Raw genomic sequence first — 16,481 nt, 5'->3', positions numbered from 1 at the left:
TGGGGGATGGCTTGGGGTATTGCTTGGAGGATGCCTTCCGAGTAGGCTTAGGGAATGGCTTTGGAGCTGGCTTGGGGTCTTGCTTGGGAGGTCGCATGTTGGCTGGCTTAGGAGCTGTCTTGGGGTCTGGCTTGTGGTATGGCTTGGGAGCTGGAATGGGACCAGGCTAGGGGGCTGGCATGGGTGTTGTGTTGGGTGCTGGAGTGGGAGTTGCCATGCGGGTTCCAATGGGAGCTGGCTTCAGGCCTGTATTTGTGCTTGGCTTGGAGCCTGGCTTGCGAGCTGTCCTGAGTAATGGCTTGGGAGCTGGATTGAGTGATGTGTAGAAACTGGCTTTGGGCTGGCTTGGGCGCTGGCTTGTGGGCTGGCATGGGAGCTGGCTCGGGTGCTTGAATGGGATGTGGATTGGAGGCTCGAATGGGAGCTGGCTCGAGGAATGACTTTCGGGCTTGCTTGCGGGATTGCTTGTGAGCTGGCTTGGGGGATGGCTTAGGAGCTAGTTTGGGACCTGGTTTGGGGGCTGGCTTTCGAGGTCGCTTGGGTGTTGGTTTGGGAGCTAGTTTGGTAGCTGGCTTGGGTGTTGGCTTGTGAGCTGGATTGGGGGATGGCTTGGGAGCTAGCTTGGGAACTGGCTTGGGGGCTGGCTTGGGAACTGTATTGGGGGATGGCTTCCGAGCTGGCATGGGGGAAGGCTTGGGAGTTGCCTTGGGGCTGGCTTGGAAGCTGGCTTACGGGATTGCTTGGTGGCTGGCTTGGGAGCTGTGTTCTGGTCTGGCTTGTTGGATCGGATGGGAGGACCCTTGGGGGCTAGCATGGGAGCTGGGTTAGGTGCTGGAATGGGAGTTGCATTGCGGGCTCGAGTGGGAGCTGGCTTCGGAGCTAGTTTGGGACCTGTCTTGGGGGCTGGCTTTCGAGGTCGCTTGGGTGTTGGTTTGGGAATTAGTTTGGTAGCTGGCTTGGGGGTTGGCTTGTGAGCTGGATTGGGGGATGGCTTGGGAGCTAGCTTGGGAAAAGGCTTGGGAACTGGATTGGGGGATGGCTTCAGAGCTGGCATGGGTATGGCTTGGGAGCTGGCTTGGGGCTGGCTTGGAAGCTGGCTTGCGGGATTGCTTGGTGGCCGGCTTGGGAGGTGTGTTCAGGCCTGGTTTGGGAGATGGGATGGGAGGATCCCTGGGGGCTGGCATGGGTGCTGGGTTGGGTGCTGGAATGGGAGTTGCCTTGCGGGCTCGAATGGGAGCTGGCTTCGGAGCTGACGTTTGTGTTGGCTAGGGCGCTGGCTTGCGAGCTGGCTTCGGGGATGGATTGGGAGCTGGTTTGTGGGATGGTTTGAGAGCTAGCTTTGGTGCTGGAATGGAAGATTTCTAGAGGGCTCTAATGGGAGCTGGCTTTAGGGCTGACGTGGAAGCTGGCTTGGGATCTAGCTTGGGGAATGGCTTGGGAGCTGTCTTGGGGGATGACTTGGGAGCTGGAATGGTTTCAGGCTTTGGGCGTGGCATGGGAGATGTCTTGGGTCCTGGAACGGCAGTTGCCTTGGGGGCTCGAATGGGAGCTGCCTTGAGGGCTAACTTGAGGGCAGGCTTGGGAGGTAGCTTGTGAGCTGGCTTGGGTGACGGCTTGGGAGATAGCTTGAGCGCACTCTTGGGGCCTGGCTTGGGAGCTGGCTTAGAGAATGGCTTGTGACCTGGCTTGGGGGATGGCTTGGGAGCTGGCTTGGGGGTTGGGTATGTAGCTGGTTTCTGGCTGCATGGGAGCTGGCTTGGGTGCAGGCTTTTGGGCTGGCATGGGAGTTGGCTTATGTTCTGGAATGTGACCTGACTTGAGGGCTCGAATGGGAGCTGGCCTGAGGGCTGGCTTGGGAGCTGGCTGGTGAGCTGGCTTGGGGGATGGCTTGGGAGATAGCTTGAGCGCTGGCTTGGGGGATGGCTTGTGACCTAGCTTGGGGGAAGACTTGGGAGCTGGCTTGGGGGCTGGGTTGGGAGATGGTTTGGGGGATGGTTTCGGAGCCGGCTTGGGGGATGTCCTTCGAGCTGGCTTGGTGGCTGGCTTGGAAGGTGGCTTGGGGGATGGCTTAGTAGCCAGCTTGGGATCTGTCTCGGGGGCTGGCTTGGGAGCATCAATGGGAACAGTCCAGGGGGCTGAGATGGGAGCTGGCTTGTGTGCTGGAATTCGAGATGCCTTGCGGGCTCGAATGAGAGCTGGCTTCGGAGCTGGTTTGGGTCCTGAATGGGGAGTTGGCTTGGAGGCTCGAATGTGAGCTAGCTTGAGGGTTGACTTGGAAGCTGGCTTGGGGAATGGCTTGGGGTATTGCTTGGATGATTCCTTCCGAGTTGGCTTGGGGAATGGCTTTGGAGCTGTCTTGGGGGCTTGCTTGGGGGGTCGCATGTTGGCTGGCTTGGGGTCTGGCTTGTGGGATGGCTCGGGAGCTAGAATGTGAACAGGGTAGGGGGCTGGCATGGGTGCTGTGTTGGGTGCTGGAGTGGGAGTTGCCATTCGGGTTCCAATGGGAGCTGGCTTCAGGCCTGTATTTGTGCTTGGCTTGGAGGCTGGCTTGCGAGCTGTCCTGGGTAATGGCTTGGGAGCTGGATTGAGTGATGTGTTGGGAATGGCTTTGGGCTGGCTTGGGCGCTGGCTTGTGGGCTGGCATGGGAGCTGGCTCGGGTGCTTGAATGGGATGTGGATTGGAGGCTGGAATGGGAGCTGGCTCAAGGACTGACTTTCGGTCTGGCTTGCGGCATTGCTTATGAGCTGGCTTGGGGGATGGCTTAGGAGCTAGTTTGGGACCTGGCTTGGGGCTGGCTTTCGAGGTCGCTTGGGTGTTGGTCTGGGAGCTAGTTTGGTAGCTGGCTTGAGTGTTGGCTAGTGAGCTGGATAGGGGGATGGCTTGGGAGCTAGCTTGGAAACTGGATTGGGGGCTGGCTTGGGAACTGGATTGGGGGATGGCTTCCGAGCTGGCATGAGGGATGGCTTGGGAGTTGGCTTGGGGCTGGCTTGGAAGCTGGCTTGCGGGAATGCTTGGTGGCTGGCTTGGGAGCTGTGTTCTGGCCTGGCTTGGGGGATGGGATGGGAGGATCCTTGGGGGCTGGCATGGGAGCTGGGTTGGTTGCTGGAATGAGAGTTGCCTTGCGGGCTCGAATGAGAGCTGGCTTCGGAGCTAGTTTGGGACCTGGCTTGGGGGCTGGCTTTCGAGGTCGCTTGGGTGTTGGTTTGGGAGCTAGTTTGATAGCTGGCTTGGTTGTTGGCTTATGAGCTGGATTGGGGGATGGCTTGGGACCTTGCTTGGGAACTGGCTTGGGGGCTGGCTTGGGAACTGGATTGGGGGATGGCTTCCGAGCTGGCATGGGGGATGGCTTGGGGCTGGCTTGGAAGCTGGCTTGCGGGATTGCTTGGTGGCTGGCTTGGGAGCTGAGTTCAGGCCTGGCTTGTGGGATGGGATGGCAGGATCCTTTGGGGCTGGCATGGGAGCTGGGTTGGGTGCTGGAATGGGAGTTGCCTTGCGGGCTCGAATGGGAGCTGGCTTCGGAGCTGATGTTTGTGTTGGCTAGGGCGCTGTCTTGCGAGCTGGCTTCGGTGATGGCTTGGGAGCTGGTTTGTGGGATGGCTTGAGAGCTAGCTTTGCTGCTGGAATGGAAGATTTCTTGAGGGCTCGAATGGGAGCTGGCTTTAGGGCTGACGTGGGTTCTGGCTTGGGATCTAGCTTGGGGGATGGCTTGGGAGCTGTCTTGGGGGATGACTTGGGAGCTGGAATGGTTTCAGGCTTTGGGCCGTGACATGGGAGATGTCTTGGGTCCTGGAATGGCAGTTGCCTTGGGGGCTCAAATGGGAGCTGGCTTGAGGGCTAACTTGAGCGCTGGCTTGGGAGCTAGCTTGTGAGCTGGCTTGGGTGATGGCTTGGGAGATAGCTTGAGCGCAGTCTTGGGGCCTGCCTTGGGAGCTGGCTTGTAGCATGGCTTTTGACCTGGCTTGGGGGATGGCTTGGGAGCTGGCTTGGGGGCTGCGTTGGGAGATGGTTTCTGGGCTGCATGGGCGCTGGCTTGGGTGCAGGCTTGTGGGCTGGCATGGGAGCTGGCTTATGTTCTGGAATGTGAGCTGACTTGAGGGCTCGAATGGGAGCTGCCCAGAGGGCTGGCTTGGGAGCTGGCTTGTGAGCTGGCTTCGGGGATGGCTTGGGAGATAGCTTGAGCGCTGGCTTGGGGGATGGCTTGTGAGCTAGCTTGGGGAAGACTTGGGAGCTGGCTTGGGGGCTGGGCTGGGAGATGGCTTGGGGGATGGTTTCGGAGCCGGCTTGGGGGATGTCCTTCGAGCTGGCTTGGTGGCTGGCTTGGAAAGTTTCTTGGGGAATGGCTTAGTAGCCAGCTTGGGATCTGTCTCGGGGGCTGGCTTGGTAAAAGCTTGGGAGAATCAATAGGAACAGTCCTGGGGGCTGGGATGGGAGCTGGCTTGTGTGCTGGAATTCGAGATGCCTTGCGGGCTCGAATGAGAGCTGGCTTGGGTCCTGAATTGGGAGTTGGCTTGGGGGCTCGAATGTGAGCTAGCTTGAGGGTTGACTTGGGGGCTGGCTTGGGGGATGGCTTGGGGTATTGCTTGGAGGATGCCTTCCGAGTTGGCTTAGGGAATGGCTTTGGAGCTGGCTTGGGGTCTTGCTTGGGGGGTCGCATGTTGGCTTGCTTGGGAGCTGTCTTGGGGTCTGGCTTGTGGTATGGCTTGGGAGCTGGAATGGGACCAGGCTAGGGGACTGGCATGGGTGCTGTGTTGGGTGCTGGAGTGGGAGTTGCCATGCGGGTTCCAATGGGAGCTGGCTTCAGGCCTGTATTGGTGCTTGGCTTGGAGGCTGGCTTGCGAGCTGTCCTTGGTAATGGCTTGGGAGCTGGATTGAGTGATGTGTAGGGACTGGCTTTGGGCTGGCTTGGGCGCTGGCTTGTGGGCTGGCATGGGAGCTGGCGCGGGTGCTTGAATGGGATGTGGATTGGATGCTCGAATGGGAGCTGCCTCGAGGAATGACTTTCGGGCGTGCTTGCGGGATTGCTTGTGAGCTGGCTTGGGGGATGGCTTAGGAGCTAGTTTGGGACCTGGTTTGGGGGCTGGCTTTCGAGGTCGCTTGGGTGTTGGTTTGGGAGCTAGTTTGGTAGCTGGCTTGGGTGTTGGCTTGTGAGCTGGATTGGGGGATTGCTTGGGAGCTAGCTTGGGAACTGGCTTGAAGGCTGGCTTGGGAACTGGATTGGGGGATGGCTTCCGAGCTGGCATGGGGGATGGCTTGGGAGTTACCTTGGGGCTGGCTTGGAAGCTGGCTTACGGGATTGCTTGGTGGCTGGCTTGGGAGCTGTGTTCTGGTCTGGCTTGTTGGATGGGATGGGGGACCCTTGGGGGCTGGCATGGGAGCTGGGTTGGGTGCTGGAATGGGAGTTGCCTTGCGGGCTCGAGTGGGAGCTGGCTTCGGAGCTAGTTTGGGACCTGGCTTGGGGGCTGGCTTTCGAGGTCGCTTGGGTGTTGGTTTGGGAACTAGTTTGGTAGCTGACTTGGGGGTTGGCTTGTGAGCTGGATTGGGGGATGGCTTGGGAACTAGCTTGGGAACAGGCTTGGGAACTGGATTGGGGGATGGCTTCCGAGCTGGCATGGGGGATGGCATGGGAGTTGGCTTGGGGCTGGCTTGGAAGCTGGCTTGCGGGATTGCTTGGTGGCCGGCTTGGGAGGTGTGTTCTGGCCTGGTTTGGGGGATGGGATGGGAGGATCCTTGGGGGCAGGCATGGGTGCTGGGTTGGGTGCTGGAATTGGAGTTGCCTTGCGGGCTCGAATGGGAGCTGGCTTCGGAGCTGACGTTTGTGTTGGCTAGGGCGCTGGCTTGCGAGCTGGCTTCGGGGATGGATTGGGAGCTGGTTTGTGGGATGGTTTGAGAGCTAGCTTTGGTGCTGGAATGGAAGATTTCTAGAGGGCTCGAATGGGAGCTGGCTGTAGAGCTGACGTGGGAGCTGGCTTGGGATCTAGCTTGGGGGATGGCTTGGGAGCTGTCTTGGGGGATGACTTGGGAGCTGGAATGGTTTCAGGCTTTGGGCGTGGCATGGGAGATGTCTTGTGTCCTGGAATGGCAGTTGCCTTGGGGGCTCGAATGGGAGCTGCCTTGAGGGCTAACTTGAGGGCAGGCTTGGGAGGTAGCTTGTGAGCTGGCTTGGGTGACGGCTTGGGAGATAGCTTGAGCGCAGTCTTGGGGCCTGGCTTGGGAGCTGGCTTAGAGAATGGCTTGTGACCTGGCTTGGGGGATGGCTTGGGAGCTGGCTTGGGGGCTCGGTAGGTAGCTGGTTTCTGGGCTGCATGGGAGCTGGCTTGGGTGCAGGCTTTTGGGCTGGCATGGGAGTTGGCTTATGTTCTGGAATGTGAGCTGACTAGAGGGCTCGAATGGGAGCTGTCCTGAGGGCTGGCTTGGGAGCAGGCTTGGGGGATGGCTTGGGAGATAGCTTGAGCGCTGGCTTGGGGGATGGCTTGTGACCTAGCTTGGGGGAAGACTTGGGAGCTGGCTTGGGGGCTGGGTTGGGAGATGGCTTGGGGGATGGTTTCGGAGCCGGCTTGGGGGATGTCCTTCGAGCTGGCTTGGTGGCTGGCTTGGAAGGTGGCTTGGGGGATGGCTTAGTAGCCAGCTTGGGATCTGTCTCGGGGGCTGGCTTGGGAGCATCAATGGGAACAGTACAGGGGGCTGAGATCGGAGCTGGCTTGTGTGCTGGAATTCGAGATGCCTTGCGGGCTCGAATGAGAGCTGGCTTCGGAGCTGGGTTGGGTCCTGAATGGGGAGTTGGCTTGGGGGCTCGAATGTGAGCTAGCTTGAGGGTTGACTTGGGGGCTGGCTTGGGGTATTGCTTGGATGATGCCTTCCGAGTTGGCTTGGGGAATGGCTTTCGAGCTGTCTTGGGGGCATGCTTGGGAAGTCGCATGTTGGCTGGCTTGGGGTCTGGCTTGTGGGATGGCTCGGGAGCTGGAATGTGAACAGGCTAGGGGGCTGGCATGGGTGCTGTGTTGGGTGCTGGAGTGGGAGTTGCCATGCGGGTTCCAATGGGAGCTGGCCTCAGGCCTGTATTGGTGCTTGGCTTGGAGGCTGGCTTGCGAGCTGTCCTGGGTAATGGCTTGGGAGCTGGATTGAGTGATGTGTTGGGAATGGCTTTGGGCTGGCTTGGGCGCTGGGTTGTGGGCTGGCATGGGAGCTGGCTCGGGCGCTTGAATGGGATGTAGATTGGAGGCTGGAATGGGAGCTGGCTCGAGGACTGACTTTCGGGCTGGCTTGCGGCATTGCTTGTGAGCTGGCTTGGGGGATGGCTTAGGAGCTAGTTTGGGACCTGGCTTGGGGGCTGGCTTTCGAGGTCGCTTGGGTGTTGGTTTGGGAGCTAGTTTGGTAGCTGCCTTGGGAGTGGGCTTGTGGGCTGGATTGGGGTATGGCTTGGGAGCTAGCTTGGGAACTGGCTTGGGGGCTGGCTTGGGAACTGGTTTGGGGGATGGCTTCCGAGCTGGCACGGGGGATGGCTTGGGAGTTGGCTTGAGGCTGGCTTGGAAGCTGGCTTGCGGGATTGCTTGGTGGCTGGCTTGGGAGCTGTGTACTGGCCTGGCTAGGGGGATGGGATGGGAGGACTCTTGGGTGCTGGCATGGGAGCTGGGTTGGGTGCTGGAATGGGAGTTGCCTTGCGGGCTCGAATTTGAGCTGGCTTCGGAGCTAGTTTGGGACCTAGCTTGGGGGCTGGCTTTCGAGGTCGCTTGGGTGTTGGTTTGGGAGCTAGTCTGTTAGCTGGCTTGGGGGTTGGCTTGTGAGCTGGATTGGGGGATGGCTTGGGAGCTAGCTGGGGAACTGGCTTGGGAACTGGATTGGTGGATGGCTTCCGAGCTGGCATGGGGGATGGCTTGGGAGTTGGCTTGGGGCTGGCTTGGAAGCTGGCTTGCGGGATTGCTTGGTGGTTGGCTTGGGAGCTGTGTTCTGGCCTGGCTTGGAGGATGGGATGGGAGGATCCTTGGGGGCTGGCATGGGAGCTGGGTTGGGTGCTGGAATGGGAGTTGCCTTGCGGGCTCGAATTGGAGCTGGCTTCGGAGCTAGTTTTGGACCTGTCTTGGGGGCTGGCTTTCGAGGTCGCTTGGGTGTTGGTTTGGGAGCTAGTTTGGTAGCTGGCTTGGGAGTTGGCTTGTGAGCTGGATTGGGGTATTGGCTTGGGAGCTAGCTTGGGAACTGGCTTGGGAACTGGATTTGGGGGATGGCTTCTGAGCTGGCATGGGGGATGGCTTGGGGCTGGCTTGGAAGCTGGCTTGCGGGATTGCTTGGTGGCTGGCTTGGGAGCTGTGTTCAGGTCTGGTTTGGGGGATGGGAAGGGAGGAACCTTGGGGGCTGGCATGGGAGCTGGGTTGGGTGCTGTAATGGGAGTTGCCTTGCGGGCTCGAACGGGAGCTGGCTTCGGAGCTGACGTTTGTGTTGGCTAGGGCGCTGGCTTGCGAGCTGGCTTCGGGGATGGCTTGGGAGCTGGTTTGTGGGATGGCTTGAGAGCTAGCTTTGGTGCTGGAATGGAAGATTTCCTGAGGGCTCGAATGGGAGCTGGCTTTATGGCTGGTATGAGAGCTGGTTTGGGGATTGGCATGGAGGCTGACGTGGGAGCTCGCTTGAGGGCTGGCATGTAACCTTGCCTGACATCTAGGGCACCTATGGATTTACTTATCCTTGGACGATTCATGAGTAATTGCATGTAAAGTTGAAGAATAGCTGGCATGGGAGATGGCTTGGAATCTGGCATGGTGGCTGACATGGGGGCTGGTGTGGGAGGTGGCATGGAGGCTGGCGTGGGATCGGGAATGTGACCTAGCCTGACATCTAAGGCACCTATGGATTCACTTATCCTGGCACGAAGCTTGGCAAATTGAATGGCAATTGGCAGAATAGCTGGCATGGGACGTAGCTGTGGAGCTGCCATGGGAGCTGGCTTTGGTTCTGGCCTGGGAGGAGGAATAGGAGGTGGATTGGGGGCTGGCTTGGGGGCTGGAATGGGGTCTGGCTTGGGATTTGGATTGGGGGCTGGCTTGGGAGCTGGCTTGGGGGCTGTCTTTGGGGATGGCTTGGGAGTAGGAATGGGAAGTGGCTTGGCGTCTGGCATGGGAGCTGGCTTGGGAGCTGGAATGTGAGTTGGCTTGGGTGCTCGAATGTGAGCTGGCTTGGGTGCTGACTTGGTGGCTGTCTTGCGTGCTGCCATTGAAGCTGGCTTGTCGAATGGCTTGAGACGTGGAATGGCACTAGGATTGTGTGCTGGCTTGGGAGCTGAATTGCCGGCTGGCTTAGAAGCTGGCTTGGGAGCAGGAATGGGATCTGGCTTGGGGGCTGCCTTGGATGATGGAATGAGAGTTGGCTTGGGGGCTCGAATGGGAGCTGGCTTGGGGGCTGCATTTTGAGCTCCCATGGGTGATGGATTGAGGGCTAGCTTATTAGGTGGAATGGGAGTTGGATGGGGGGCTGGCTTGGGAGGTGGCTTGGGGGATGGCTTGGGACCTGGAATAGGTGCGGGCTTGGGGGCTGGCATGGAACATGGCATGTGACCTAGCCTGACATCTATAGCACCTATGGATTCACTTATCCTGACATGAAGCTTGGCAAACTGAACGTCAATTAGCAGAAAATTTGAATTGTGACGTGGCAGGAGAGCTGGCACGAAGGAAGGCATGGGGGCTGGTGAGGGAGCTGGCATGGAGACTGACGTGGGAGCTGGCATGTGACCTAGCCTGGCACCTATGGATTCATTTATCTTGGCACGAAGCATGGCAAATTGAATGTCAAGTGGCAGAATAGCTGGCATGGGACGTGGATTGGAGGCTGGTTTGGGAGCTGGCTTGGAGGCAGGCTTGGGAGCTGACTAGGGGATGGCTTAGGAACTGGCTTGGGGGATGGTTTGTGGGCTGGCTTGGAGGCTGGATTGGGAGCAGGGTTGTGGGCTGGCATGGAAGCTGGCTTAGATGCTGGAATGGGAGTTGGCTTGAGAGCTCGAATAAGAGCTGGCTTGAGGGCTGACTTGCTGGATGGCTCGGAAGTAGTCTTGGATGATGGCTTGGGAGTTGGCTTGGGAGCTGGCTTTGGGGATGGCTTGGGAGCTGGCTTGTGGGATGGCTTGGGGTCCGGCTTGGGAGCTTGTTTTGGGGCTGGCTTAGGAGTTGGTTAGGGTGCTGGCTTTGGAGCTGGCTTGGGGGATGGTTTGGGGCCTGGGTTGTGAACTGGCTTACGGGATGTCTTGTTAGCTGGCTTGGGGGATAGCTTGGATGCTGGCTTGGGGGCTGGCTTTGGAGCTGACTTAGGTGTTGGGTTGGGAGCTAGTTAGGTAACGGGCTTGGGGGATGGTTTCGAAGCTGGCTTGGGAGATGGCAAGGGACATGACTTGGGGGCTGGCTTCGGAGCTGGCTTGGGGGATGGCAAGGGAAGTAACTTGGGGGCTGGCTTGGCGAATGGCTTGGTGGCTGGCTTGGGACCTGTCTTGTGGGATGACTTGATAGCTGGAATGGGGTCAGGCTTGTGGTGTGGAATGGGAGATGGCTTGGGTAATGGAATGGGAGTTGCCTTGGGGCTCGATTGGGAGCTGGCTTGAGGGCTAACTTGAGGCCTGGCTTGGGAGCTAGGTTGACAGCTGGCTTGGGGGAAGGCTTGGGAGATAGCATGATCGCTGTCTTGGGGCCTGGCTTGGGTGCTTTGTTGGAGCATTGCTTTTGAGCTGGCTTGGGCGATGGCTTGTGAGCTGGCTTGGGCGATGGCTTGTGAGCTGGCTTGGAGTCTGGGTTGGGAACTGGTTTGTTGGCTGGCAATGAAGCTGGCTTGGTTGCAGGCTTGTAGGCTGGCATGGGAGGTGGCTTGTGTGCTGGAATGGGAGTTGAATTGGAGGCTCGAATGGGAGCTGGCTCGAGGGCTGCCTTGGGAGCTGGCTTGTGAGCTGGCTTGAGGGTTGGCTTGGGAGATTGCTTGAGCACTGGCTTGGGGTCTGGCTTGGCAGCTGGCTTTGGGGATGGCTTGTGAGCTAGATTGGGGTAAAGCTTGAGAGCTGGCTTGGGGGCTGGGTTGGAAGCTGGCTTGGGGATGACTTCGGAGTTGGCTTGGGGATATCTTGGAAGTTGGCTTGGGGGCTGGGTTGGAAACTGGCTTGGAGAATGTCTTGGTAGCCGGCTTGGGATCTATCTCAGGGGCTGGCTTGAGCAAAGGCTTGGGAGCTGCAATGGGAACAGTCTTGGGGGCTGGAATGGGAGCTGGCTTGTGTCCTGGAATTTGACTTTCCTTGTGGGCTCAAATAGGATCTGGCTTCGGGGCTGATTTGAGGGTTGGTTTTTGGGGCTGGCTTGTGAGCTGGCTTGGGGAATGCCTTGGGAGCTTGTTAGGGAGCTAGCTTGTGGGCTGTCTTGGGGGTTGGCTTGGAAGCTGCCTTGGGGGATGGCTTGGAGGATGGCTTCCGAGTTGGCTTGGAGAATGGCTTGGAAGCTGGCTTATGGGCTTGCTTGGGGGATGGCATGTTGGCTGGCTTGAAAGCTGTCTTGGGGCCTGGCTAGTGGGATGGCTTGGGAGGTGGAAAGGGACCTGGCTTGGGGGCAGGGTTGGGAGATAGTTTGTGGGCTGGCATGGGAGCTAGCTTAGGTGCATGCTTGTGGGCTGGCATGGTAGCTGGGTTGGGTGTTGGAATGGGAGTTCCCTTGCGGGCTCGAATGGGAGCTGGCTTCGGGGCTGACGTGTGTGTTGGCTTGGGCGCTGGCTTGCGGGCTGGCTTCGGGGATGGCTTGGGAGCTGGTTTATGGGATGGCTTGAGAGCTGGCTTTGGTGGTGGAATGGGAGATGTCTTGGGGGCTCGAATGGGAGCTGGCTTTAGGGCTGACGTGGGTGCTGGCTTGGAGGATGGCTTGGGAGCTGTATTGGGGGATAGCTTAGGGGCTGGCTCGGAAGCTGGCTTTCGGGCTGGCTTGCGGGATGCCTTGGAGGCAGGCTTGGGAGTTGGCTTGCGGGCTGGCTTGGGATCTGTTTTGGGGGATGACTTGTGAGCTGGAATGAGAGCTGGCTTGTGGGCTGGCATCTGAGCTAGCTTGGATGCTCGAATGGGTGCTGGCTTGTGGGTGACTGGGGGCTGGCTTGGGAGCTGGCTTGGTGAATGGCTTGGGTACTGGCTTTTGGGCGGGGTTGGTAGCTGGCTTGAGTGATAGCTTGGGGGCTGGAATGGGGGATGTCTTGTGGGCTGGCTTGGGGCCAGGCTAGGGAGCTCGCTTGATGGCTGGCTTGGATGATGACTTGGGAGATGGCATGGGAAATGGCTTGGGCGATGGCTTGTTAGCTGTAATGGAAGCTGAGATGGCGGCAGGCATGGGAGCTGGCTAGTGTGCTGGAATATGAGATGGCTTGGGTGCTCGAATAGGAGCTGGCTTGGGGCCTGACTTGGGGGCTGGCTTGGGAGCAGCCATGCGATATTGCTTAGGGAATGGTTTGAGATGTGGAATGGAAGTTGGATTGGGAGCTGGCTTGGGAGCTGACTTGGTGACAGGCTTGTGGTATGGCTTAGGAGGTGGAATGGGACTTGGATTAGGGGTTGGCTTGGGAGTTGAAATAGGAGCTGGCTTGGGTGCTGGAATTCGAGATGCCTTGCGGGCTCGAATGAGAGCTGGCTTCGGAGCTGGGTTGGGTCCTGAATTGGGAGTTGGCTTGGGGTCTGGAATGTGAGCTAGCTTGAGGGTTGAATTGGTGGCTGGCTTGGGGTATTGCTTGGAGCATGCCTTCCGAGTTGGCTTGGGGAATGGCTTTGGAGCTGGCTTGGGGGCTTGCTTGGGGGGTCGCATGTTGGCTGGCTTGGGGTCTGGCTTGTGGGATGGCTTGGGAGCTGGAATGTGAACAAGCTAGGGGGCTGGCATGGGTGCTGTGTTGGGTGCTGGAGTGGGAGTTGCCATGCGGGCTCCAATGGGAGCTGGCTTCAGGCCTGCATTGGTGCCTGGCTTGGAGGCTGGCTTGCGAGCTGTCCTGGGTAATGGCTTGGGAGCTGGATTGAGTGATGGGTTGGGACTGGCTTCGGGCTGGCTTGTGGGCTGGCATGGGAGCTGGCTCGTGTGCTTGAATGGGATGTGGATTGGAGGCTAGAATGGGAGCTGGCTCGAGGACTGACTTTCGGGCTGGCTTGCGGGATTGCTTGTGAGCTGGCTTGGGGGATGGCTTAGGAGCTAGTTTGGGACCTGGCTTTCGAGGTCGCTTGGGTGTTGGTCTGGGAGCTAGTTTGGTAGCTGGCTTGGGGGTTGGCTTGTGAGCTGGATTGGGGGATGGCTTGGGAGCTAGCTTGGGAACTGGCTTGGGGGCTGGCTTGGGAACTGGATTGGGGGATGGCTTCCGAGCTGGCATGGGGGATGGCTTGGGAGTTGGCTTGGGGCTGGCTTGGAAGCTGGCTTGCGGGATTGCTTGGTGGCTGGCTTGGGAGCTGTGTTCTGGCCTGGCTTGGGGGATGGGATGGGAGGATCCTTGGGGGCTGGGATGGGAGCTGGGTTGGGTGCTGGAATGGGAGTTGCCTTGGGGGCTCGAATGGGAGCTGGCTTCGGAGCTAGTTTGGGACCTGGCTTGGGGCTGGCTTTCGAGGTCGCTTGGGTTTTGGTTTGGGAGCTAGTTAGGTAGCTGGCTTGGGGTTTGGCTTGTGAGCTGGATTGGGGGATGGCTTGGGAGCTAGCTTGGGAACTGGCTTGGGGGCTGGCTTGGTAACTGGATTGGGGGATGGCTTCCGAGCTGGCATGGGGGATGGCTTGGGAGTTGGCTTGGGGCAGGCTTGGAAGCTGGCTTGCGGGATTGCTTGGTGGCTGGCTTGGGAGCTGTGTTCAGGCCTGGTTTGGGGGATGGGATGGGAGGATCCTTGGGGGCTGGCATGGGAGCTGGGTTGGGTGCTGGAATGGGAGTTGCCTTGCGGGCTCGAAAGGGAGCTGGCTTGAGGGCTAACTTGGGGGCTGGCTTGGGAGCTAGCTTGTGAGCTGGCTTGTGTGATGGCTTGGGAGATAGCTTGAGCGTAGTCTTGGGACCTGGCTTGGGAGCTGGCTTGGAGAATGGCCTGTGACCTGGCTTGGGGGATGGCTTGGGAGCCGGCTTGGGGGCTGAGTTGGGAGCTGGTTTCTGGGCTGCATGGGCACTGGCTTGGGTGCAGGCTTGTGGGCTGGCATGGGAGCTGGCTTATGTTCTGGAATGTAAGCTGACTTGAGGGCTCGAATGGGAGCTGGCTTGAGGGCTGGCTTGGGAGCTGGCTTGTGAGCTGGCTTGGGAGATGGCTTGGGAGATAGCTTGAGCGCTGGCTCGGGGGATGGCTTGTGAGCTAGCTTGGGGGAAGACGTGGGAGCTAGCTTGGTATTTGGCTTGTGGTTTGGCTTGGGAGCTGTGGGATGGCTTCCGAGCTGGCTTGGAGGATGGTTTGGGAGCCCGCTTGGGGGATGGCTTGGTGGATGGCTTGGGAGCTGTCTTGTGTCCTGGCTTGGGGGATGACTTGTGAGCTGGAAAGGGAGGAGGCTTCGGTTCTGGCATGGGAGCTGGTTTGGATTCTGGAATGGGTGTTGCCTTCCCGGCTCGAATGGGAGCTGGCTTCGGGGCTGACGTGTGTTGGCTTGGGTGCTGGATTGCGAGCTGGCTACGGGGATAGCTTCGGGGATGGCTGGGAGATTACTTGGGGCTTGGCTCGAGAGTTGGCTTGGGGGCTGTCTTGGGAGCTCGCTTGTGGGGTGGCACGGGAGCTGGATTGGTTGCTGGAATGGGAGATTTCTTTGGGGCTCGATTGGGAGCTGGCTTGAGGGCTGACGTGGGGGCTGGCTTGGGGGATGGTTTGGGTGCCAGATTTGGAGCTGGCTTGGGTGATGGCTTGGGAGCTAGCTTGGGGGATGGCTTGGGGGCTGGCTTGGAAGCTTGCTTGGGGGCTGGCTCGCGGGATGCTTTGGAGGCAGGCTGGGGAGTTGGCTTGGGACTTGGATTGGGAGCTGGCTTGTGGGCTGAATTGGGGGCTCGCTTGAGAGATGGCTTGGGTGATTGCTTGGGAACTGGCTTCGCTGCAGGGTTGGGAGCTAGCTTGAGTGATAGCTTGGGGGCTGGAATGGGTGATGGCTTGTGGGGTGGCTTGGGGCCTGGCTTGGGAACTCGCTTGAAGGCTGGCTTGGATAATTGCTTGGGAGATGGCTCGGAAGTTGGCTTGGCAGCAGGCATGGGAGCTGTTTTGAGTGCAGGAATATGAGTTGGCTTGGGTGCTCGAATGGGAGCTGGCTTGGGGCCTGATTTGGGGGCTGGATAGGGAGCTGCCATGGCAACTAGCTTAGGGAATGATTTGAGATGTAATGGCTGTTGGTTTGGGAGCTGGCTTGGGAGCTGAATTGCCGGCTGACTTGGTGACTGGCTGAGGAGGTGGCTTGGGTGGTGGAAAGGGAGTTGGATTAGGGGCTGGCTTGGAAGTTGAAATAGGAGTGGGCTTGGGGGCTGGCATGGAATCTGAAGCGGGAGCTGGCATGGAGCATGGCATGTGACCTAGCCTGACATCTAGAGCACCTATGGATTCACTTATCCTGGCACGAAGCTTGGCAAATTGAATGTCAATTGGCAGAATAGCTGGCGTGTGACGAGGCAGGGGAGCTGGCATTAGTGATGGCATGGAGTCTGGCATGGGGGCTGGTGTGGGAGGTGCCTTGGAGACTGACGTGGGAGCTGGCATGTGACCTAGCCTGACATCTAAGGCACCTATGGATTCGCTTATCCTGGCACGAAGCATGGCAAATTGAATGTCTAGTGGCAGAATAGTTGGCATGGGACGTGGATTGGAGGCTGGCTTGGTAGTTGGTTTGGGGGCTGGCTTGGTGGCAGGCTTGGGAGCTGGCTTTGGGGATGGCTTGTGAACTGGCTTGGGGGATGGCTTGGGAACTGGCTTGGAGGCTGGATCGGGAGCTGGCTTGTGGGCCGGCATGTGAGCTGGCTTAGGAGCTGGAATGGGAGTTGGCTTGGATGTTCGAATAATAGCTGGCTTGAGGGCTGACTTGCGGCTTGGATTGTTAGGTGGCTTGGGTGATGGCTTGGTTGCTGTCTTGGGGGCTGGCTTAGGAGCTGGCTTTGGGGATGGCTTGGGAGCTGGCTTGGGGGATGTTTTGGGGTATGGTTTGGGAGCTGGTTTGGGGGCTAGCTTGGGAGCTGGTTTGGGGGCTGGTTTGCGAGCTAGCTTGGGGGATGGCTTGGGGGCTGGCTTGGTACCTGTCTTGGGGGAAGGCTTGTGAGCTGGCTTGGGGCATGGTTTGGGAGCTAGCTTGGATGCTGGCTTGGGCGCAGGCTTTGGTGCTAGCTTGGGGGTTGGTTTGTGAGCGGGCTTGGGAGCTAGATTGGTAGCTGGCTTGGGGGATGGCTTCGGAGCTGGCTTGGGGGATGGCAAGGGACCTGACTTGGAAGCTGGCTTTGGGGATGGCTTGGTGGCTGGCTTGGGAACAGTCTTGGGGTATGACTTGGGTGCTCGAATGGGTTCAGGCATGGGGCATGGCATGGG

The 16,481-nt window shown here is 59.0% G+C and overlaps 1 protein-coding gene across 1 annotated transcript; it reads right to left on the bottom strand.

The window, feature by feature from the left end:
• Positions 1 to 15,272: 15,272 nt before the first annotated feature.
• Positions 15,273 to 16,466, bottom strand: LOC138691418 (uncharacterized). The gene has a single exon (XM_069813329.1). The coding sequence runs from the start codon at positions 16,464 to 16,466 to the stop codon at positions 15,273 to 15,275; it is 1,194 nt and encodes a 397-aa protein (XP_069669430.1).
• Between the last annotated feature and the right edge of the window lie 15 nt (positions 16,467 to 16,481).

This window comes from Periplaneta americana, chromosome 16, assembly GCF_040183065.1.
Source record: "Periplaneta americana isolate PAMFEO1 chromosome 16, P.americana_PAMFEO1_priV1, whole genome shotgun sequence".
In the NCBI taxonomy this organism is placed as follows: Eukaryota; Metazoa; Arthropoda; class Insecta; order Blattodea; family Blattidae; genus Periplaneta; species Periplaneta americana.
The sequence above is the reverse complement of the archived record's forward strand: the minus strand, read 5'-3'. Positions and strand labels throughout refer to the sequence as shown.